At 47.8% G+C, this 27,187-nt stretch overlaps 1 protein-coding gene across 1 annotated transcript in view; it reads right to left on the minus strand.

The window, feature by feature from the left end:
- Window positions 1–27,187, minus strand: part of grip1 (glutamate receptor interacting protein 1) — a 253,128-nt gene that overhangs the window by 166,619 nt on the left and 59,322 nt on the right. The window contains 1 exon segment of the mRNA XM_031815294.1: window positions 4,376–4,456. Within this exon segment, the coding sequence (XP_031671154.1) occupies window positions 4,376–4,456 (81 nt within the window).

A 27,187-nucleotide genomic window follows, 5' to 3' on the forward strand; every position in this document is an offset into this window, starting at 1 on the left:
TAACAGAGATGTTTTGCTTTCTGCTGTTCTCTCTCCTCTGTTCTCTCTCCTCTGTTCTCTCTCCTCTGTTCTCTCTCCTCTGTCCTCTCTCCTCTGTCCTCTCTCCTCTGTCCTCTCTCCTCTGTCCTCTCTCCTCTGTCCTCTCTCCTCTGTCCTCTCTCCTCTGTCCTCTCTCCTCTGTTCTCTCTCCTCTGTTCTCTCTCCTTCTCTCTCTCTGTTCTCTCTCCTCTGTTCTCTCTCTCCTCTGTTCTCTCTCCTCTGTTCTCTCTCCTCTGTTCTCTCTCCTCTGTTCTCTCTCCTCTGTTCTCTCTCCTCTGTTCCCTCTCCTCTCTCCTCTGTCCTCTCTCCTCTGTCCTCTCTCCTCTCTCCTCTGTTCTCTCTCCTCTGTTCTCTCTCCTCTCTTCTCTGTTCTCTCTCCTCTCTTCTCTGTTCTCTCTCCTCTCTTCTCTGTTCTCTCTCCTCTCTTCTCTCTCCTCTGTTCTCTCTCCTCTGTTCTCTCTCCTCTGTTCTCTCTCCTCTGTTCTCTCTCCTCTGCTCTCTCTCCTCTGCTCTCTCTCCTCTGCTCTCTCTCCTCTGTTCCCTCTCCTCCCTTCTCTGTTCTCTCTCCTCTCTTCTCTCTCCTCTCTTCTCTCTCCTCTCTCCTCTGTTCTCTCTCCTCTGTTCTCTCTCCTCTGTTCTCTCTCCTCTGTTCTCTCTTTCAGGATCTGACTGTGTTTACCTCCCATCTCCTGTCTCTCCAACTTCTCCACCTCTCCCACAGCACCAGAGGGACAGACAGGCAGACTGTCTCACCTCTCTCCTGCCTCTCCCACAGCACCAGAGGGACAGAGAGACAGACTGACTGTCTCACACCTCTCCCGCCTCTCCCACAGCACCAGAGGGACAGACAGGCAGACTGTCTCACCTCTCTCCTGCCTCTCCCACAGCACCAGAGGGACAGAGAGACAGACTGACTGTCTCACACCTCTCCCGCCTCTCCCACAGCACCAGAGGGACAGACAGACAGGTAGGTAGTCAAACATTTTTCTCTTTCTTGAGTTCTTTCTTTCCCTATCACCCTTGACCTCTCACGATCTCTCTCTCTCTCTCTCCCGTCATCTCACTGTGTGTGGGCGAGGAGAGGATGAAGTCATCTGTGCAAATAACTATATTTGAATCAACAAGTGCTTCAGAAATTCAAGACAAGACTTGAATAATGCATTAAGTCTGTTAGGAGAAAGAGACTGAAAGAGTGTTTCAGAGATGGTTCATGCATTTACTGTCTGTTTAAAAATTCTGAGTTATCATTTCCTATAACACTGGTTTCATCAAAACAAATCAAACAGGAACTAGCTATAAAACACAAACCCCATAACTCTAACCTGGGGCGGCAGGGTAGCCTAGTGGTTAGAGCGTTGGACTAAACAGGAACTAGCTATAAAACACAAACCCCATCACTCTAACCTGGGGCGGCAGGGTAGCCTAGTGGTTAGAGCGTTGGACTAAACAGGAACTAGCTATAAAACACAAACCCCATCACTCTAACCTGGGGCGGCAGGGTAGCGTAGTGGTTAGAGCGTTGGACTAAACAGGAACTAGCTATAAAACACAAACCCCATCACTCTAACCTGGGGCGGCAGGGTAGCGTAGTGGTTAGAGCATTGGACTAAACAGGAACTAGCTATAAAACACAAACCCCATCACTCTAACCTGATAAGTACATCACATCTATATAACAGGTCAAATGGAATCAATAAGTATTGATACAGTCCCCTGAACCAACGGAGGGTATTGATACAGTCCCCTGAACCAACGGAGGGTATTGATACAGTCCCCTGAACCAACGGAGGAGGGTATTGATACAGTCCCCTGAACCAACGGAGGGTATTGATACAGTCCCCTGAACCAACGGAGGAGGGCATTGATACAGTCCCCTGAACCAACGGAGGAGGGTATTGATACAGTCCCCTGAACCAACGGAGGAGGGTATTGATGCAGCCCCCTGAACCAACGGAGGAGTGTTGGACTAAACGGAGGGTATTGATACAGTCCCCTGAACCAACGGAGGAGGGTATTGATACAGTCCCCTGAAACAACGGAGGGTATTGAACCAACGGAGGGTATTGATACAGTCCCCTGAACCAACAGAGGGTATTGATACAGTTCCCTGAATCAGATGAGGCTGGTGTAGCTAGCTAGTTAGCGCGCGCTAATAGTGTTTCAAACGTCACTCCCTCTGAGCCTTCTAGTAGTTGTTCCCCTTGCTCTGCATGGGTAACGCTGCTTCGATGGTGGCTGTTGTCATTGTGTTGCTGGTTCGAGACCAGGGAGGAGCGAGGAGAGGGACGGAAGCTATACTGTTACACTTGAAATCCTAAAGTGCCTATAAGAACATCCAATAGTCAAAGGTTAATGAAATACAAATGGTATAGAGGGAAATAGTCCTATAATTCCTATATTAACTACAACCTAAAACTTCTTACCTGGGAATATTGAAGACTCATGTTAAGAGGAACCACCAGCTTTCATATGTTCTCATGTTCTGTGCAAGGAACTGAAACGTTAGCTTTCTTACATGGCACATATTGCACTTTTAATTTCTTCTCCAACACTTTGTTTTTGCATTATTTAAACCAAATTGAACATGTATCATTATTTATTTGAGGCTAAATTGATTTTATTGATGTATTATATTAAGTTAAAATAAGTGTTCATTCAGTATTGTTGTAATCGTTATTATTACAAATACATAAATATATATATTTTATTTTAATCGGTCGATTAATCGTTATCAGCTTTGAAAAATCATAATCGGTCGACCCCACACACACACACACTCCCCCTTCTTTAACATCACAAATTACAGAGCACGACCAGCCTGACCTCTTGTTGCTACAGCGATCAGACTGACCTCTTGTTGCTATAGCGACCAGACTGACCTCAAAGCTGATTACTTCAGGAGATGGTTATGATGCCCTTAGTGCCTCCAGACAAAAGATTACGGACAGGGACTGGCAAAAAAAAACATAATCGCTATCTCCCCCTTTAACAAAAAAACACAATCACTATCTCCCTCTTTAACAAAAAAAACACAATCACTATCTCCCTCTTTAGCAAAAAAAACACAATCACTATCTCCCTCTTTAACAAAAAAACACAATCACTATCTCCCCATTTAACAAAAACATAATCACTATCTCCCCATTTAACAAAAACCATAATCGCTATCTCCCCCTTTAACAAAAAACATAATCACTATCTCCCTCTTTTTCAAACAGATCCAAACATCTCTATCCATCCCCCAGTCAGTCCCTGACTAAACTCTCTCTCTGAAGCCAATGAGGCCAGTGTGTATTATAGCAGCGTGGCTCTGAATCGGCAGTGAAGGATATCACTTTAATCTCACTCTAGAGCTGAGCCTGGCATTGTTGTTGTTGTTGTTGACAGAACAGCTTGTTAATAACTCTCAGACGAGGCCAGGAGACGCAACACATGCCCAGTAATCTGTTACTCAGAGAGTTGGCTCCCAGCGATACAACACATTCTGATAGAGCTCACTGAGTCCCTGAGATACAACACATTCTGATAGAGCTCACTGAGTCCCTGAGATACAACACATTCTGATAGAGCTCACTGAGTCCATGAGATACAACACATTCTGATAGAGCTCACTGAGTCCACGAGATACAACACATTCTGATAGAGCTCACTGAGTCCACGAGATACAACACATTCTGATAGAGCTCACTGAGTCCACGAGATACAACACATTCTGATAGAGCTCACTGAGTCCCTGAGATACAACACATTCTGATAGAGCTCACTGAGTCCATGAGATACAACACAATCTGATAGAGCTCACTGAGTCCACGAGATACAACACATTCTGATAGAGCTCACTGAGTCCACGAGATACAACACATTCTAATAGAGAGTCCACGAGATAACACCACATTCTGATAGAGCTCACTGAGTCCGTGTAAAAGTGTTCAATATATCCTGTTCAGGACCTTTAGAGATGTTTGTAAAGGTTTTCTATTGTTGAAGCACAGACCGTTTCTTTCAGAGGCAAAGAGAGACATTTACGGGTGTGAAGTTGCAGAGGGTCAGGTGAGGTAAGGACAGGTACAGGCAGGTAAGGGATCACAACATATTGAAGTGTGCATTGAATTGCTAAGTGTGCCCTAGGAAAGGACTGGTGAGGGGAGGGGTTAATCTAGCTCTTTGGGAGGTGTGGGTTAGGTAGTAGGTGGGAGGTATTAGGTGACGAGTGTCCAATCAGGTAAGGGGTGATGGGTCGATCACATTTGGGGACAATCAGGTTAGGGTTCATAGGTGAGAGATTAAAAGTCAAGGCTCAGTGAGGGGTCAGAGGTCAGAGGTTATGTATCCTTACCTGGGATACTCTGCCTCCTGATGGCCAGCGCTCCATCCGGTGGCCTGGAGGGGTTGGAGTGCTTTGTGTAAGGCCCCTCATCTGGAGAACAACAAGGAATGGAAAGACACTGTCAGCTACTGAGTTGAGATGGCTACTGTAGCACTCACAGCCACACAGTCAACAACCCTCTCACCAGGACCAAGGGGTCAGATAGCACTCACAGCCACACAGTCAACAACCCTCTCACCAGGACCAAGGAGTCAGATAGCACTACAACCACACAGTCAACAACCCTCTCACCAGGACCAAGGGGTCAGATAGCACTACAACCACACAGTCAACAACCCTCTCACCAGGACCAAGGGGTCAGATAGCACTACAACCACACAGTCAACAACCCTCTCACCAGGACCAAGGGGTCAGATAGCACTACAACCACACAGTCAACAACCCTCTCACCAGGACCAAGGGGTCAGATAGCACTACAACCACACAGTCAACAACCCTCTCACCAGGACCAAGGAGTCAGATAGCACTCACAACCACACAGTCAACAACCCTCTCACCAGGACCAAGGAGTCAGATAGCACTACTCACAGTCAACAACCCCCTCACCAGGACCAAGGAGTCAGATAGCACTCACAACAACACAGTCAACAACCCTCTCACCAGGACCAAGGAGTCAGATAGCACTACAACCACACAGTCAACAACCCTCTCACCAGGACCAAGGAGTCAGATAGCACTACAACCACACAGTCAACAACCCCCTAACCAGGACCAAGGAGTCAGATAGCACTACAACCACACAGTCAACAACCCCCTAACCAGGACCAAGGAGTCAGATAGCACTACTCACAGTCAACAACCCTCTCACCAGGACCAAGGAGTCAGATAGCACTACTCACAGTCAACAACCCTCTCACCAGGACCAAGGGGTAGGATAGCACTACAACCACCACAACATCCCTTGATAGGACTCAAACAAGACATTGAGAGGATAACGACAAGGAAGAGAATCCAAGCGTCCAACACAACAGACACACATCCAACACCACATCAGTCCTGCGACAGCACTCACAAACACAGAGTACATGATGAAGAGTACACCACTCCGGCCTTGAGCTCCAGTAGAGAAGCCAACACCGTCATAGTTCTCATGAGATAACATAAATACAAGATAATGCTCTGAGATAACGTTAAATACGAGATAATGCTCTGAGATAACGTAAATACGAGATAACGCTATGATATAACGTAAATACGAGATAATGCTCTGAGGTAACGTAAATACGAGATAACGCCCTGAGATAACGTAAATATCAGATACTGCTCTGAGATAACGTTAAATATGAGATAACGCTTGGAGATAGCGTAAATACAAGATAATGCTCTGAGGTAACGTAAATACGAGATAATGCTCCGAGATAACACAAATACGAGATAATGCTTCGAGATATAACGTAAATATGAGATAATGCTCTGAGATAACGTGAATACGAGATAATGCTCTGAGATAACATAAATGCGAGATAATGCTCTTGAGATAACGTTAAATACGAAGACTAAATTACTGTTATTTGAAAAGTAAATGACTGAAATTCATATAAATATATATACTGTATATATACACAGGACAATTTATTAACCCATCTAGTACCGGGTCGGACCCTCCTTGGCTTCCATAACAGCCTGAATTCTTTGGGGCATGGATTATACAAGTCGGGAAACGTTCTAAGGGGACGTTGGTCCATGCTGACGCGATGACATCGTGCAGTTGCTGTAGATACACAGGACAATTTATTAACCCATCTAGTACCGGGTCGGACCCTCCTTGGCTTCCATAACAGCCTGAATTCTTTGGGGCATGGATTCTACAAGTCGGGAAACGTTCTAAGGGGACGTTGGTCCATGCTGACGCGATGACATCGTGCAGTTGCTGTAGATACACAGGACAATTTATTAACCCATCTAGTACCGGGTCGGACCCTCCTTGGCTTCCATAACAGCCTGAATTCTTTGGGGCATGGATTATACAAGTCGGGAAACGTTATAAGGGGACGTTGGTCCATGCTGACGCGATGACATCGTGCAGTTGCTGTAGATACACAGGACAATTTATTAACCCATCTAGTACCGGGTCGGACCCTCCTTGGCTTCCATAACAGCCTGAATTCTTTGGGGCATGGATTCTACAAGTCGGGAAACGTTCTAAGGGGACGTTGGTCCATGCTGACGCGATGACATCGTGCAGTTGCTGTAGATACACAGGACAATTTATTAACCCATCTAGTACCGGGTCGGACCCTCCTTGGCTTCCATAACAGCCTGAATTCTTTGGGGCATGGATTCTACAAGTCGGGAAACGTTCTAAGGGGACGTTGGTCCATGCTGACGCGATCGACATCGTGCAGTTGCTGTAGATACACAGGACAATTTATTAACCCATCTAGTACCGGGTCGGACCCTCCTTGGCTTCCATAACAGCCTGAATTCTTTGGGGCATGGATTCTACAAGTCGGGAAACGTTCTAAGGGGACGTTGGTCCATGCTGACGCGATCGACATCGTGCAGTTGCTGTAGATACCACCTCCACCAGCCTGTCCCGTTGACACCAGGCAGGATGGGACCATGACATCGTGCAGTTGCTGTAGATACCACCTCCACCAGCCTGTCCCGTTGACACCAGGCAGGATGGGACCATGACATCGTGCAGTTGCTGTAGATACCACCTCCACCAGCCTGTCCCGTTGACACCAGGCAGGATGGGACCATGACATCGTGCAGTTGCTGTAGATACCACCTCCACCAGCCTGTCCCGTTGACACCAGGCAGGATGGGACCATGACATCGTGCAGTTGCTGTAGATACCACCTCCACCAGCCTGTCCCGTTGACACCAGGCAGGATGGGACCATGGACTCGTGCTGCTTACTATAAATCCTGACTCTACCATCAGCAGGGCTTAACAGGAACCGGGATTCGTCGGTCCAGGAGGTGTTTTTCTACACCCTGATTGTCCAGTGTTGGTGATGGCCCGCCCAATGGAGCAGCTTCTTCTTGTTTTCAGCTGATAGGAACCCAGGGTGGTCGTCTGCTGCAATAGCCAATCCGTGACAAGGACTGACGAGAGATGTCCATCTGCGCACCACTGTTGTACTACTCCATTGTTTTGTGGTCCGCCTGATAGCTTGCATCTCATTAACGAGCTGTTTTCCACCCACAGGACTGCCGCTGACTGGATGTTTGTGTTTGTCTCACCGTTCTCTGTAAACCCTAGACACTGTCGTGCGTGAAAAGCCCAGGAGGCTGTTTCTGAGAGACTGGAACAGGTGCGTCTGACACTGATGATCATTCAACACTCAAATCACTCATTTTGCTCATTATAATGTAAAACAGTAACTGAATGCCTCGATGCCTGCCTGCCTGCCTGCTAGATATAGCAAGCCACAGCCACTTGACTCACTGTCTGAAGGAGCATCCGTTTTCATGAACTGGGTGGTGTACCTAATAAACTGTCCGTTGAGTGTGTAAATTACACATATATGTATATAGATATACACACTGTGCATTCGGGAAAGTATTCAGACCACTTTAATTTTTCCACATTTTGTTACGTTACAGCCTGTGATATTTCTTTTTTTTTTTACATTTTCTAAAAATGTGCAAACATTTCTAAAAAACAGGATTTGCTTTGTCATTATGGGGTATTGTGATGTCATTATGGGGTATTGTGATGTCATTATGGGGTATTGTGATGTCATTATGGGGTATTGTGATGTCATTATGGGGTATTGTGATGTCATTATGGGGTATTGTGATGTCATTATGGGGTATTGTGATGTCATTATGGGGTATTGTGATGTCATTATGGGGTATTGTGATGTCATTATGGGGTATTGTGATGTCATTATGGGGTATTGTGTGTAGATTGATGAGGGGAAAAAAACTATTCACACATTTTTGTAAATGTATTCAAAATAAAAACTGAAATATTATATTTCCACAAGTATTCAGACCCTTTACTCAGTACTTTGTTGAAGCACCTTTGGCAGCGATTGCAGCCTGAGGTCTTCAGGTTGGATGGGGAGCGTTGCTGCATAGCTATTTTCAGGTCTCTAGAGATGTTCGATCGGGTTCAAGTCCGGGCTCTGGCTGGGCCACTCAAGGACATTCAGAGACTTGTCCCCAAGCCACTCCTGTGTTAGTGTTGTTGTGCTGTTGGAAGGTGAACCTTCATCCCAGTCTGAGGTCCTGCTCTGCTCTGGAGCAGGTTTTCATCAAGGATCTCTCTGTACTTTTCTCATTTCATCTTTCCCTCAATCCTGACTAGTCTCCCAGTCCCTGCTTCTGAAAAATATCCCCACAGCATGAAGCTGCCACCACCATGCTTCACCGTAGGGATGGTGCCAGGTTTCCTCCAGACGTGACGCTTGGCATTCAGACCAAAGAGTTCAAACTTGGCTTCATCAGACCAGAGAATCTTGTTTCTCATGGACTGAGAGTCCTTTAGGTGCCTTTTGGGAAACTCCAAGCAGGCTGTCATGTGTCTTTTACTGAGGAGTGGCTTCCGTCTGGCCACTCTACCATAAATCCTTGATTGGTGGAGTGCTGCAGAGATGGTTGTCCTTCTGGAAGGTTCTCCCATCTCCACAGAGGAACTCTGGAAGTCTGTCAGAGTGACCATTGGGGTTCTTGGTCACCTCCCTGACCAAGGCCCTTCTCCCCCGATTGCTCAGTTTGGCTGGGTGGCCAGCTCTAGGAAGAGTCTTGGTGTTTCCACACGTTTTCCATTTGAGAATAATGGAGGCAACTGTGCTCTTGGGGACCTTCAATACTGCAGAAATGTTTTGGTACCCTTCCCCAGAACTGTACCTCGACACAATCCTGCCTCGGAGCTCTACGGACAACTCCTTCGACCTCATGGCTTGGTTTTTGCTCTGAAATGCACTGTCATCTGTAGGGCCTTTTATATAGACAGGTGTGTGCCTTTCCAAATCATGTCCAATCAATTGAATTTACCACAGGTGGACTCCAATCAACTTGTAGAAACATCTCAAGGATGATCGATGGAAACATGATGGGAAGGGTCTGAACACGTATGCACATATTTTTTGTATATAAATTTGCAAACATAAAAAAATTAAAATAAATGTCTAGGTTGATGAGGAATTTAGTTTTATTTGAATTAAGATTAAATTATAGATGAATTTAATCCATTTTCAAATAAGGCTGTAACGTAACAACATGTGGTGAACAAGGGCAGGAGTCTGAATACTTTCTGAATGCTCTGTCTTCACTGTCACCAGATAGGTGCAGACGTTCCCCCTTGGCGACTCGGTATCGGAGCGGCTCCTGGACGACCCAACCTGTCAACGACGGCATAACAACTTTGACATGTTAACATTTTGAGGTGAAAGACAACACTCAATCAAACCACAGGCATCCCTTCATCTCAGTGTGTCAGTCAGTACACAGAGGAACCCCCTTCCCTCTCCTAGTACAGAGACAACAGACAGTTATCTGCTCCACTGCTGAAATAACCATCAGACATCAGCATGAACAGAACCAGTAGTCTCTGACAGGACCAGGAACACAACACCAGTAGTCTCAGGAACACAACACCAGTAGTCTCTGACAGGACCAGGAACACAACACCAGTAGTCTCAGGAACACAACACCAGTAGTCTCTGACAGGACCAGGAAGACAACACCAGTAGTCTCTGACAGGACCAGGAAGACAACACCAGTAGTCTCAGGAACACAACACCAGTACTCTGACAGGACCAGGAAGACAACACCAGTAGTCTCTGACAGGACCAGGAAGACAACAACAGTAGTCTCAGGAAGACAACAACAGTAGTCTCTGACAGGACCAGGAAGACAACACCAGTAGTAGTCTCTGACAGGACCAGGAAGACAACAACAGTAGTCCCTGACAGGACCAGGAAGACAACAACAGTAGTAGTCTCTGACAGGACCAGGAAGACAACAGTAGTAGTCTCTGACAGGACCAGGATGACAACAACAGTAGTCTCTGACAGGACCAGGAAGACAACAACAGTAGTAGTCTCTGACAGGACCAGGAAGACAACACCAGTAGTCTCTGACAGGACCAGGAAGACAACACCAGTAGTCTCTGACAGGACCAGGAAGACAACAGCAGTAGTAGTGTCTGACAGGAAGACAACAGTAGTAGTGTCTGACAGGAAGACAACAGTAGTAGTAGTGTCTGACAGGAAGACAACAGTAGTAGTGTCTGACAGGAAGACAACAGTAGTAGTGTCTGACAGGAAGACAACAGTAGTAGTAGTGTCTGACAGGAAGACAACAGTAGTAGTGTCTGACAGGAAGACAACAGTAGTAGTGTCTGACAGGAAGACAACAGTAGTAGTAGTGTCTGACAGGAAGACAACAGCAGTAGTGTCTGACAGGAAGACAACAGTAGTAGTGTCTGACAGGAAGACAACAGTAGTAGTGTCTGACAGGAAGACAACAGTAGTAGTCTCTGACAGGAAGACAACAGTAGTAGTGTCTGACAGGAAGACAACAGTAGTAGTAGTGTCTGACAGGAAGACAACAACAGTAGTGTCTGACAGGACCAGGAAGAGAATACCTTTGTCCTCCCCACAAAGACCTCCTGTCTTAGGGCTCCTGATGAGTGCTTGTCTCAGCATCCTCCATTGCTCCAGTACATTAGGCTTTGTGGAATGCATGGAGGGGGGGTCAGGGATTACTGGGATGTCATGTGAAGACAGAGGGGGGGGGGCTATCATCACTGAACAGCAGCCACTGCTCATGGACCCCAGCCATACCCACATAGGCTAACCACACACACACACACACACACACACACGCACACACAGACACACACTAACACACACACACACAAACTAATGCAACCAATGTAACTCATTACCACAATCATGCATACACATTATACACCACGCACACACACTGTCAATATGAATCCACACATTTGATATTCTCTCCTCTCTCTCTCGCTCTCGTTGTGTTCATGATGAGCTTTAAGTGCCAGAAACTGGAAGTGTTAAATGAGGAAAAAACTGAATGATCATTCATAGGACACTTGGTATTCTTCTCATTGTGCTGAGTGAGACTCTAGAACACTCGGTATTCTGCTCATTGTGCTGAGTGAGAATCTAGAACACTCGGTATTCTGCTCATTGTGCTGAGTGAGACTCTAGAACACTTGGAATTCTGCTCATTGTGCTGAGTGAGACTCTAGACCACTTGGTATTCTGCTCATTGTGCTGAGTGAGACTCACAGTGGGACCTGCTGATAACTGGATCAGCAGGGACTCTCTCTCTCTCTCTTTACCTCCCCCTCTATCTTTATTTCTCTCTCCCTCTCTTTCTCTCTCTCTGTTCCTCTCCCTCGTCTCTTTCTCTCTCTCTGTTCCTCTCCCTCGTCTCTTTCTCCCTACCTCCCTCCATCCCTCCTTCCTCTCTCTGACCTCCTGTCCATCAGATCAATAAGACCCAGCTACCCTGTCTACCGCTCTATTAAAGACCTCTCCTAGAGCTATGGATTTGTATTACACTACCCTGTGGAGATGATTGTGTGTGTGTGTGTGTGTGTGTGTGTGTGTGTGTGTGTGTGTGTGTGTGTGTGTGTGTGTGTGTGTGTGTGTGTGTGTGTGTGTGTGTGTGTGTGTGTGTGTTGTCTGTCCTTCAGTCAGAAGGTCTGTCTGTGTGTCTGGGGAGCGAGGGGGTAAAGAGTTGGCACAACTCTGTGTGTCTGGGGAGCGAGGGGGTAAAGAGTTGGCACAACTCTGTGTGTCTGGGGAGCGAGGGGGTAAAGAGTTGGCACAACTCTGTGTGTCTGGGGAGCGAGGGGGTAAAGAGTTGGCACAACTCTGTGTGTCTGGGGAGCGAGGGGGTAAAGAGTTGGCACAACTCTGTGTGTCTGGGGAGCGAGAGGGTTTGGTAAAGAGTTGGCACAACTCTGTGTGTCTGGGGAGCGAGAGGGTTTGGTAAAGAGTTGGCACAACTCTGTGTGTCTGGGGAGCGAGAGGGTTTGGTAAAGAGTTGGCACAACTCTGTGTGTCTGGGGAGCGAGAGGGTTTGGTAAAGAGTTGGCACAACTCTGTGTGTCTGGGGAGCGAGGGGGTAAAGAGTTGGCACAACTCTGTGTGTCTGGGGAGCGAGAGGGTTTGGTAAAGAGTTGGCACAACTCTGTGTGTCTGGGGAGCGAGGGGGTAAAGAGTTGGAACAACTCTGTGTGTCTGGGGAGCGAGGGGGTAAAGAGTTGGCACAACTCTGTGTGTCTGGGGAGCGAGGGGGTAAAGAGTTGGCACAACTCTGTGTGTCTGGGGAGCGAGAGGGTTTGGTAAAGAGTTGGCACAACTCTGTGTGTCTGGGGAGCGAGGGGGTAAAGAGTTGGCACAACTCTGTGTGTCTGGGGAGCGAGGGGGTAAAGAGTTGGCACAACTCTGTGTGTCTGGGGAGCGAGGGGGGTAAAGAGTTGGCACAACTCTGTGTGTCTGGGGAGCGAGGGGGTAAAGAGTTGGCACAACTCTGTGTGTCTGGGGAGCGAGGGGGTAAAGAGTTGGCACAACTCTGTGTGTCTGGGGAGCGAGGGGGTAAAGAGTTGGCACAACTCTGTGTGTCTGGGGAGCGAGGGGGTAAAGAGTTGGCACAACTCTGTGTGTCTGGGGAGCGAGGGGGTAAAGAGTTGGCACAACTCTGTGTGTCTGGGGAGCGAGGGGGTAAAGAGTTGGCACAACTCTGTGTGTCTGGGGAGCGAGGGGGTAAAGAGTTGGCACAACTCTGGCTCGCAATTACAAGCTGTAGATTGTATCAGACTTTTAAGTTAAAACAGGACGTTCGCATATGATGTTGAGCGTAGAAGTGATCGTTTGAAACAGGTACTACATGCTCGATTTAAAGTTATTTGGCATCTTTAGTTATGAATGATACAACCCCCCATGATCCAACTACAGGCTAATGATGATTTGAGAAAATCACAACAAAAAAAACATCTTGCTCTCTGTTCCTTGCCTCAGGCTGCACACGATGGTTTCTCTCATCAAGTGATCATATTTTCACCCATCAGACTATTCTCAATTTAATCTTGTCTTTACTAATATGTCAGATTTGTTTAGATTTAGAACGGCCCATTATCCAATGAGCCGAGGCAGAGGCAGAGGCAGAAGCAGAGGCAGAGGCAGAGGCAGAAGCAGAGGCAGAGGCAGAGGCAGAGGCAGAGGCAGAGGCAGAGGGGTAAAATCCCTGTAATCAGTATAGACTGGGAAAGAAAATGGAGGCCACTATTCCCTGCGGTTTTTCAACCAGATTGGCTTCTCCAGGTTTTATAACAACAATATAAGAACATAACAATATAACAACAATATGGAGGAGACCAAGGCACAGCGTGATGCGAATACATTCTTCTTATTTAACAAAAACGAACATGACACATATATACATATATATGACAGACAACACACAGTGACTGCCCAGACACACAGACAGACCTTCTAACTGATGGACAGACAACACACAGTGACTGCCCAGACACACAGACAGACCTTCTAACTGATGGACAGACAACACACAGTGACTGCCCAGACACACCTTCTAACTGATGGACAGACAACACACAGTGACTGCCCAGACACACAGACAGACCTTCTAACTGATGGACAGACAACACACAGTGACTGCCCAGACACACAGACAGACCTTCTAACTGATGGACAGACAACACACAGTGACTGCCCAGACACACAGACAGACCTTCTAACTGATGGACAGACAACACACAGTGACTGCCCAGACACACAGACAGACCTTCTAACTGATGGACAGACATCACACAGTGACTGCCCAGACACACAGACAGACCTTCTAACTGATGGACAGACAACACACAGTGACTGCCCAGACACACAGACAGACCTTCTAACTGATGGACAGACAACACACAGTGACTGCCCAGACACACAGACAGACCTTCTAACTGATGGACATACAACACACAGTGACTGCCCAGACACACAGACAGACCTTCTAACTGATGGACAGACAACACACAGTGACTGCCCAGACACACAGACAGACCTTCTAACTGATGGACAGACAACACACAGTGACTGCCCAGACACACAGACAGACCTTCTAACTGATGGACAGACATCACACAGTGACTGCCCAGACACACAGACAGACCTTCTAACTGATGGACAGACAACACACAGTGACTGCCCAGACACACAGACAGACCTTCTAACTGATGGACAGACATCACACAGTGACTGCCCAGACACACAGACAGACCTTCTAACTGATGGACAGACAACACACAGTGACTGCCCAGACACACAGACAGACCTTCTAACTGATGGACATACATCACACAGTGACTGCCCAGACACACAGACAGACCTTCTAACTGATGGACAGACAACACACAGTGACTGTCCAGACACACAGACAGACCTTCTAACTGATGGACAGACAACACACAGTGACTGCCCAGACACACAGACAGACCTTCTAACTGATGGACAGACAACACACAGTGACTGCCCAGACACACAGACAGACCTTCTAACTGATGGACAGACAACACACAGTGACTGCCCAGACACACCTTCTAACTGATGGACAGACAACACACAGTGACTGCCCAGACACACAGACAGACCTTCTAACTGATGGACAGACAACACACAGTGACTGCCCAGACACACAGACAGACCTTCTAACTGATGGACAGACAACACACAGTGACTGCCCAGACACACAGACAGACCTTCTAACTGATGGACAGACAACACACAGTGACTGCCCAGACACACAGACAGACCTTCTAACTGATGGACAGACAACACACAGTGACTGCCCAGACACACCTTCTAACTGATGGACAGACAACACACAGTGACTGCCCAGACACACAGACAGACCTTCTAACTGATGGACAGACAACACACAGTGACTGCCCAGACCACACCTTCTAACTGATGGACAGACAACACACAGTGACTGCCCAGACACACAGACAGACCTTCTAACTGATGGACAGACAACACACAGTGACTGCCCAGACACACAGACAGACCTTCTAACTGATGGACAGACAACACACAGTGACTGCCCAGACACACAGACAGACCTTCTAACTGATGGACAGACAACACACAGTGACTGCCCAGACACACAGACAGACCTTCTAACTGATGGACAGACAACACACAGTGACTGCCCAGACACACAGACAGACCTTCTAACTGATGGACAGACAACACACAGTGACTGCCCAGACACACAGACAGACCTTCTAACTGATGGACAGACAACACACAATGACTGCCCAGACACACAGACAGACCTTCTAACTGATGGACAGACAACACACAGTGACTGCCCAGACACACAGACAGACCTTCTAACTGATGGACAGACAACACACAGTGACTGCCCAGACACACAGACAGACCTTCTAACTGATGGACAGACAACACACAGTGACTGCCCAGACACACAGACAGACCTTCTAACTGATGGACAGACAACACACAGTGACTGCCCAGACACACAGACAGACCTTCTAACTGATGGACAGACAACACACAATGACTGCCCAGACACACATTCTAACTGATGGACAGACAACACACAATGACTGCCCAGACACACAGACAGACCTTCTAACTGATGGACAGACAACACACAGTGACTGCCCAGACACACAGACAGACCTTCTAACTGATGGACAGACAACACACAGTGACTGCCCAGACACACAGACAGACCTTCTAACTGATGGCCAGACAACACACAGTGACTGCCCAGACACACAGACAGACCTTCTAACTGATGGACAGACAACACACAGTGACTGCCCAGACACACAGATAGACCTTCTAACTGATGGACAGACAACACACAGTGACTGCCCAGACACACAGACAGACCTTCTAACTGATGGACAGACAACACACAGTGACTGCCCAGACACACAGATAGACCTTCTAACTGATGGACAGACAACACACAGTGACTGCCCAGACACACAGACAGACCTTCTAACTGATGGACAGACAACACACAGTGACTGCCCAGACACACAGACAGACCTTCTAACTGATGGACAGACAACACACAGTGACTGCCCAGACACACAGATAGACCTTCTAACTGATGGACAGACAACACACAGTGACTGCCCAGACACACAGACAGACCTTCTAACTGATGGACAGACAACACACAGTGACTGCCCAGACACACAGACAGACCTTCTAACTGATGGACAGACAACACGCAGTGACTGCCCAGACACACAGACAGACCTTCTAACTGATGGACAGACAACACACAGTGACTGCCCAGACACACAGACAGACCTTCTAACTGATGGACAGACAACACACAGTGACTGCCCAGACACACAGACAGACCTTCTAACTGATGGACAGACAACACACAGTGACTGCCCAGACACACAGACAGACCTTCTAACTGATGGACAGACAACACACAGTGACTGCCCAGACACACAGACAGACCTTCTAACTGATGGACAGACAACACACAGTGACTGCCCAGACACACAGACAGACCTTCTAACTGATGGACAGACAACACACAGTGACTGCCCAGACACACAGACAGACCTTCTAACTGATGGACAGACAACACACAGTGACTGCCCAGACACACAGACAGACCTTCTAACTGATGGACAGACAACACACAGTGACTGCCCAGACACACCTTCTAACTGATGGACAGACAACACACAGTGACTGCCCAGACACACAGACAGACCTTCTAACTGATGGACAGACAACACACAGTGACTGCCCAGACACACCTTCTAACTGATGGACAGACAACACACAGTGACTGCCCAGACACACAGACACACCTTCTAACTGATGGACAGACAACACACAGTGACTGCCCAGACACACCTTCTAACTGATGGACAGACAACACACAGTGACTGCCCAGACACACAGACAGACCTTCTAACTGATGGACAGACAACACACAGTGACTGCCCAGACACACCTTCTAACTGATGGACAGACAACACACAGTGACTGCCCAGACACACAGACAGACCTTCTAACTGATGGACAGACAACACACAGTGACTGCCCAGACACACAGACAGACCTTCTAACTGATGGACAGACAACACACAGTGACTGCCCAGACACACAGACAGACCTTCTAACTGATGGACAGACAACACACAGTGACTGCCCAGACACACAGACAGACCTTCTAACTGATGGACAGACAACACACAGTGACTGCCCAGACACACAGACAGACCTTCTAACTGATGGACAGACAACACACAGTGACTGCCCAGACACACAGACAGACCTTCTAACTGATGGACAGACAACACACAGTGACTGCCCAGACACACAGACAGACCTTCTAACTGATGGACAGACAACACACAGTGACTGCCCAGACACACAGACAGACCTTCTAACTGATGGACAGACAACACACAGTGACTGCCCAGACACACAGACAGACCTTCTAACTGATGGACAGACAACACACAGTGACTGCCCAGACACACAGATAGACCTTCTAACTGATGGACAGACAACACACAGTGACTGCCCAGACACACAGACACACCTTCTAACTGATGGACAGACAACACACAGTGACTGCCCAGACACACAGACAGACCTTCTAACTGATGGACAGACATCACACAATGACTGCCCAGACACACCTTCTAACTGATGGACAGACAACACACAGTGACTGCCCAGACACACAGATAGACCTTCTAACTGATGGACAGACAACACACAATGACTGCCCAGACACACCTTCTAACTGATGGACAGACAACACACAGTGACTGCCCAGACACACAGACAGACCTTCTAACTGATGGACAGACATCACACAATGACTGCCCAGACACACCTTCTAACTGATGGACAGACAACACACAGTGACTGCCCAGACACACAGACAGACCTTCTAACTGATGGACAGACAACACACAGTGACTGCCCAGACACACAGACACACCTTCTAACTGATGGACAGACAACACACAGTGACAGCCCAGACACACAGACAGACCTTCTAACTGATGGACAGACATCACACAATGACTGCCCAGACACACCTTCTAACTGATGGACAGACAACACACAGTGACTGCCCAGACACACAGACAGACTTTCTAACTGATGGACAGACAACACACAATGACTGCCCAGACACACCTTCTAACTGATGGACAGACAACACACAGTGACTGCCCAGACACACAGACAGACCTTCTAACTGATGGACAGACAACACACAGTGACTGCCCAGACACACCTTCTAACTGATGGACAGACAACACACAGTGACTGCCCAGACACACAGACAGACCTTCTAACTGATGGACAGACAACACACAATGACTGCCCAGACACACCTTCTAACTGATGGACAGACAACACACAGTGACTGCCCAGACACACAGACAGACCTTCTAACTGATGGACAGACAACACACAGTGACTGCCCAGACACACCTTCTAACTGATGGACAGACAACACACAGTGACTGCCCAGACACACAGACAGACCTTCTAACTGATGGACAGACAACACACAGTGACTGCTCAGACACACCTTCTAACTGATGGACAGACAACACACAGTGACTGCCCAGACACACAGACAGACCTTCTAACTGATGGACAGACATCACACAATGACTGCCCAGACACACCTTCTAACTGATGGACAGACAACACACAGTGACTGCCCAGACACACAGACAGACCTTCTAACTGATGGACAGACATCACACAATGACTGCCCAGACACACCTTCTAACTGATGGACAGACAACACACAGTGACTGCCCAGACACACAGACAGACCTTCTAACTGATGGACAGACAACACACAGTGACTGCCCAGACAGACCTTCTAACTGATGGACAGACAACACACAGTGACTGCCCAGACACACAGACAGACCTTCTAACTGATGGACAGACAACACACAGTGACTGCCCAGACACACCTTCTAACTGATGGACAGACAACACACAGTGACTGCCCAGACACACAGATAGACCTTCTAACTGATGGACAGACAACACACAATGACTGCCCAGACACACCTTCTAACTGATGGACAGACAACACACAGTGACTGCCCAGACACACAGACAGACCTTCTAACTGATGGACAGACATCACACAATGACTGCCCAGACACACCTTCTAACTGATGGACAGACAACACACAGTGACTGCCCAGACACACAGACAGACCTTCTAACTGATGGACAGACAACACACAGTGACTGCCCAGACACACAGACACACCTTCTAACTGATGGACAGACAACACACAGTGACAGCCCAGACACACAGACAGACCTTCTAACTGATGGACAGACATCACACAATGACTGCCCAGACACACCTTCTAACTGATGGACAGACAACACACAGTGACTGCCCAGACACACAGACAGACTTTCTAACTGATGGACAGACAACACACAATGACTGCCCAGACACACCTTCTAACTGATGGACAGACAACACACAGTGACTGCCCAGACACACAGACAGACCTTCTAACTGATGGACAGACAACACACAGTGACTGCCCAGACACACCTTCTAACTGATGGACAGACAACACACAGTGACTGCCCAGACACACAGACAGACCTTCTAACTGATGGACAGACAACACACAATGACTGCCCAGACACACCTTCTAACTGATGGACAGACAACACACAGTGACTGCCCAGACACACAGACAGACCTTCTAACTGATGGACAGACAACACACAGTGACTGCCCAGACACACCTTCTAACTGATGGACAGACAACACACAGTGACTGCCCAGACACACAGACAGACCTTCTAACTGATGGACAGACAACACACAGTGACTGCCCAGACACACCTTCTAACTGATGGACAGACAACACACAGTGACTGCCCAGACACACAGACAGACCTTCTAACTGATGGACAGACATCACACAATGACTGCCCAGACACACCTTCTAACTGATGGACAGACAACACACAGTGACTGCCCAGACACACAGACAGACCTTCTAACTGATGGACAGACAACACACAATGACTGCCCAGACACACCTTCTAACTGATGGACAGACAACACACAGTGACTGCCCAGACACACAGACAGACCTTCTAACTGATGGACAGACAACACACAATGACTGCCCAGACACACCTTCTAACTGATGGACAGACAACACACAATGACTGCCCAGACACACAGACAGACCTTCTAACTGATGGACAGACAACACACAATGACTGCCCAGACACACAGACAGACCTTCTAACTGATGGACAGACAACACACATATATATATATATATATATATATATAAACAAGTAGGCAACTAACAATAGACAATAACCCACAAAATACCCAAGGAATATGGCTGCCTAAATATGGTTCCCAATCAGAGAGACAACGATAAACAGCTGCCTCTAATTGAGAACCAATCCAGGCAACCATAGACCTACATAAACACCTAGACTAGTGAAAACACCCATAGACATACAAAACCCCTAGACAGGGGAAACAAAAAAACACATACATCACCCATGTCACACCCTGACCGAACCCGAACCAAAATATATAAAGAAAATAAAAGAATAGTAAGGTCACAACGTGTTTAATATCAGCTGCTGAGAAATACCTAGTAACAGCTGGGATCCTCCATTTATGAGTCACAACCATCAACACTGGGCTTTCATATGGGATCATACACAGACATGTCTGGGCTTACGAGAACACTTAGAAGCATGGCGGCCTCTCGTTGCGTGACAGGCAATATTCTGCCCAAACTCTGCATGCCGTGGGGCTCTCCTACTCGAGAGTGTCATTTTGGAATAACCAAGTGAAATCTGTTTCGGGAACGTCGATCGTCGTAATATGTCTTCACAACTTAAAACATACTTCATGTAACTGTCGACAGGCCCTTCTCCTCTGCACGCTGGAGAAAGGAACGAAGAAGAAGAGAGGATGACATGGACACGTACGGTGGTGAAATATTCTATAGCTAAAGGTAATGTGTCAGCCTATTAATTATCAAAATATTTAAAAAATCCCCAATTAGTAGACTATTGAAAATCAAATACAAATTCACTATAATTGTAGACTAACTTTGTAAGCCGCCCAACTAATCAATAAACCAACAGCAACCGTCTAGGCCTTTACATTCTCTCCCAGACTCATGGTTATAAAGTTAGGAGTGTAGCATCAGGTAACCAGTCCGTCCAGTATAGGTATATCTATACATTCTCTCTCATCAGGTAACCAGTCTGTCTAGTATAGGTCTATCTATACATTCTCTCCCATCAGGTAACCAGTCCATCTAGTATAGGTCTATCTATACATTCTCTCCCATCAGGTAACCAGTCTGTCTAGTATAGGCCTTTACATTCTCTCCCATCAGGTAACCAGTCCGTCCAGTATAGGCCTTTACATTCTCTCCCATCAGGTAACCAGTCCATCTAGTATAGGTCTATCTATACATTCTCTCCCATCAGGTAACCAGTCTGTCTAGTAAAGGTCTATCTATACATTCTCTCCCATCAGGTAACCAGTCCATCTAGTATAGGCCTATCTATACATTCTCTCCCATCAGGTAACCAGTCCATCTAGTATAGGCCTATCTATACATTCTCTCCCATCAGGTAACCAGTCCATCTAGTATAGGTATATCTATACATTCTCTGACCATCAGGTAACCAGTCCATCTAGTATAGGCCTATCTATACATTCTCTCCCATCAGGTAACCAGTCTGTCTAGTATAGGTCTATCTATACATTCTCTCTCATCAGATAACCAGTCTGTCTAGTATAGGCCTTTACATTCTCTCCCATCAGGTAACCAGTCCATCTAGTATAGGTCTTTACATTCTCTCCCATCAGGTAACCAGTCCATCCAGTATAGGCCTATCTATACATTCTCTCCCATCAGGTAACCAGTCCATCCAGTATAGGCCTATCTATACATTCTCTCCCATCAGGTAACCAGTCCATCTAGTATAGGCCTATCTATACATTCTCTCCCATCAGGTAACCAGTCCATCTAGTATAGGTATATCTATACATTCTCTCCCATCAGGTAACCAGTCCATCTAGTATAGGCCTATCTATACATTCTCTCCCATCAGGTAACCAGTCTGTCTAGTATAGGTCTATCTATACATTCTCTCTCATCAGATAACCAGTCTGTCTAGTATAGGCCTTTACATTCTCTCCCATCAGGTAACCAGTCCATCTAGTATAGGCCTTTACATTCTCTCCCATCAGGTAACCAGTCCATCTAGTATAGGCCTTTACATTCTCTCCCATCAGGTAACCAGTCCATCTAGTATAGGCCTTTACATTCTCTCCCATCAGGTAACCAGTCCATCCAGTATAGGTCTTTACATTCTCTCCCATCAGGTAACCAGTCTGTCTAGTATAGGCCTTTACATTCTCTCCCATCAGGTAACCAGTCCATCTAGTATAGGCCTTTACATTCTCTCCCATCAGGTAACCAGTCTGTCCAGTATAGGCCTTTACATTCTCTCCCATCAGGTAACCAGTCCATCCAGTATAGGCCTATCTATACATTCTCTCCCATCAGGTAACCAGTCTGTCCAGTATAGGCCTTTACATTCTCTCCCATCAGGTAACCAGTCTGTCCAGTATAGGCCTTTACATTCTCTCCCATCAGGTAACCAGTCCATCCAGTATAGGTCTATCTATACATTCTCTCCCATCAGGTAACCAGTCTGTCCAGTATAGGCCTTTACATTCTCTCCCATCAGGTAACCAGTCCATCCAGTATAGGCCTTTACATTCTCTCCCATCAGGTAACCAGTCCATCCAGTATAGGCCTTTACATTCTCTCCCATCAGGTAACCAGTCCATCCAGTATAGGCCTATCTATACATTCTAGAAACAACATCTACAACATCCATGTGTTCCACTCAGGTTCAACCTGCTGTTGAACTTCTTTCTTCACATTGATCATCACAGTGAGGTGAGTTTTAAAAGCAGGATACTGTTTGGATGATCCGTGTTTGATGTGATTTTAGATTGTATTTGCATTGATGTCAGAGTGGTTAGAGGGACAATAGAGCCCTGAGTACCAGGCCATTAGGACCTGATGGACGAACAATAGAGCCCTGAGTACCAGGCCATTAGGACCTGATGGACGAACAATAGAGCCCTGAGTACCAGGCCATTAGGACCTGATGGACGAACAATAGAGCCCTGAGTACCAGGCCATTAGGACCTGATGGAGGGACAAGAGAGCCCTGAGTACCAGGCCATTAGGACCTGATGGAGGGACAAGAGAGCCCTGAGTACCAGGCCATTAGGACCTGATGGACGAACAATAGAGCCCTGAGTACCAGGCCATTAGGACCTGATGGAGGGACAATAGAGCCCTGAGTACCAGGCCATTAGGACCTGATGGAGGGACAAGAGAGCCCTGAGTACCAGGCCATTAGGATCTGATGGACGAACAATAGAGCCCTGAGTACCAGGCCATTAGGACCTGATGGACGAACAATAGAGCCCTGAGTACCAGGCCATTAGGACCTGATGGACGAACAATAGAGCCCTGAGTACCAGGCCATTAGGACCTGATGGAGGGACAAGAGAGCCCTGAGTACCAGGCCATTAGGACCTGATGGAGGGACAAGAGAGCCCTGAGTACCAGGCCATTAGGACCTGATGGACGAACAATAGAGCCCTGAGTACCAGGCCATTAGGACCTGATGGAGGGACAATAGAGCCCTGAGTACCAGGCCATTAGGACCTGATGGAGGGACAAGAGAGCCCTGAGTACCAGGCCATTAGGATCTGATGGACGAACAATAGAGCCCTGAGTACCAGGCCATTAGGACCTGATGGAAGAACAATAGAGCCCTGAGTACCAGGCCATTAGGACCTGATGGAGGGACAATAGAGCCCTGAGTACCAGGCCATTAGGATCTGATGGAGGGACAATAGAGCCCTGAGTACCAGGCCATTAGGACCTGATGGAAGAACAATAGAGCCCTGAGTACCAGGCCATTAGGACCTGATGGAGGGACAATAGAGCCCTGAGTACCAGGCCATTAGGACCTGATGGAGGGACAATAGAGCCCTGAGTACCAGGCCATTAGGATCTGATGGACGAACAATAGAGCCCTGAGTACCAGGCCATTAGGACCTGATGGAGGGACAATAGAGCCCTGAGTACCAGGCCATTAGGACCTGATGGAGGGACAAGAGAGCCCTGAGTACCAGGCCATTAGGATCTGATGGAGGGACAATAGAGCCCTGAGTACCAGGCCATTAGGACCTGATGGAGGGACAATAGAGCCCTGAGTACCAGGCCATTAGGACCTGATGGAGGGACAAGAGAGCCCTGAGTACCAGGCCATTAGGATCTGATGGAAGAACAATAGAGCCCTGAGTACCAGGCCATTAGGACCTGATGGAGGGACAATAGAGCCCTGAGTAACAGACCATTAGGATCTGATGGAAGAACAATAGAGACCTGAGTACCAGGCCATTAGGACCTGATGGAAGAACAATAGAGCCCTGAGTACCAGGCCATTAGGACCTGATGGAGGGACAATAGAGCCCTGAGTACCAGGCCATTAGGACCTGATGGAGGGACAATAGAGCCCTGAGTACCAGGCCATTAGGACCTGATGGAAGAACAATAGAGCCCTGAGTACCAGGCCATTAGGACCTGATGGAGGGACAATAGAGCCCTGAGTACCAGGCCATTAGGACCTGATGGAGGGACAATAGAGACCTGAGTAACAGACCATTAGGACCTGATGGAAGAACAATAGAGACCTGAGTAACAGACCATTAGGACCTGATGGAGGGACAATAGAGCCCTGAGTACCAGGCCATTAGGATCTGATGGAAGAACAATAGAGACCTGAGTAACAGACCATTAGGACCTGATGGAGGGACAATAGAGACCTGAGTAACAGACCATTAGGACCTGATGGAGGGACAATAGAGACCTGAGTAACAGACCATTAGGATCTGATGGAAGAACAATAGAGACCTGAGTAACAGACCATTAGGACCTGATGGAGGGACAATAGAGACCTGAGTACCAGGCCATTAGGACCTGACAATATAGCCCAGAGTACAAGCGATATGGAGTCGTTAGCGATATGGATACTAACAACGCATGTCTTGAGTGTGGAAGAGGAGATTACCGTGACAACAATCAGGTGGAACTTGACTGCGGTCCTGTCTTACGACTGTCGGTGTGGCGGTAATATGGTCCCTACAACAGCCCTACACGACGCCACAGTGGGAAACACCCCCTTAGTAAGACCCACCATGGAACATTCCTAGAAGTAAGTGTGGCAGTTGGTGTGTGGGAAAATCAACAGACCTAGAAGTGTGGCAGTTGGTGTGTGGTAAAATCAACAGACCTAGAAGTGTGGCAGTTGGTGTGCATTAAAATCAACAGACCTAGAAGTGTGGCAGTTCGTGTGTGGTAAAATCAACGGCCCTAGAAGTGTCGCAGTTGGTGTGCAGTAAAATCAACAGACCTAGAAGTGTGGCGGTTGGTGTGTGGTAAAATCAACAGCTGCTCATTGTGAGAGAGAGAGAGATGCACCTGTCTTCTCAGATGCACCATGTGACTGTTGCACTTCCAATAACAGCGGTTGCAGTTCTCTCTGCTAACCCTCCTCCCCGGGGCACTGACCATTACCAGCAGACAGCCCTACACTAACCCATAGCCTGTCTGTGTCATGATCTGGTCAGCAGGGGCCAAGCAGGCAAGGACTGACCATACAGCCTGACTGGGATGGAATCAGCAGGGCTCTTGGAGAAGAGACAAGCACCACTCAGCCCTGTATAACCCCACACACAGTGCCAGTCAGTCAGTCCAGAATCTGTGTATGACTCAATGGTCTGAGAGAGAGAGAGACCAGAGAGAGAAAGAGAGAGAGAGAGAGACCAGAGAGAGACAGATAGAGAGAGAGAGAGATAGAGAGATAGAGAGAGAAGGACGTGCAGATCGAGAGAGGAGGAAGTGCAGATAGAGAGAGAGAGAGAGGTTAGGATGAGCAGATCATGACAGAGAGAGAGAGAGAGAGACAGAGAGACAGAGAGAGAGACAGAAAAACAGAGAGAGAGACAGAGAGACAGAGCGAGAGAGAGACAGAGAGAGAGAGAGGGGGGAGGAAGAGCACAGAGAGAGAGGGGGGAGGAAGAGCACAGAGAGAGTAGCCATCTGGGTGCTCCCGTCTTCTGTTGACCCATCTAAAAGGCTTGGAGGAGGGCAGAGGACCAGAACTACTAGACTACGTCCCAAATGGCACCCTATTCCCTTCATAGTGCCCTATTTTTAACCAGAGCCGGTCCATAGTGCCGGTCCATAGTGCCGTACGTGGGGCCGTACGTAGGGCCGGTCCGTAGTGTCGGTCCATAGTGCCGGTCCATAGTGCCGTACGTGGGGCCGTACGTAGGGCTGGTCCGTAGTGCCGGTCCGTAGGGCCGGTCCATAGTGTCGGTCCATAGTGCCGGTCCATAGTGTCGGTCCATAGTGTCGGTCCATAGTGCCGGTCCATAGTGTCGGTCCATAGTGCCGTACGTGGGGCCGTACGTGGGGCCGTACGTAGGGCCGGTCCATAGTGTCGGTCCATAGTGTCGGTCCATAGTGCCGGTCCATAGTGCCGGTCCATAGTGCCGGTCCATAGTGTCGGTCCATAGTGTCGGTCCATAGTGCCGGTCCATAGTGCCGGTCCATAGTGCCGGTCCATAG

The sequence above is a fragment of the Oncorhynchus kisutch genome, unplaced genomic scaffold (assembly GCF_002021735.2).
Source record: "Oncorhynchus kisutch isolate 150728-3 unplaced genomic scaffold, Okis_V2 Okis09a-Okis19a_hom, whole genome shotgun sequence".
Lineage (NCBI taxonomy): Eukaryota > Metazoa > Chordata > Actinopteri > Salmoniformes > Salmonidae > Oncorhynchus > Oncorhynchus kisutch.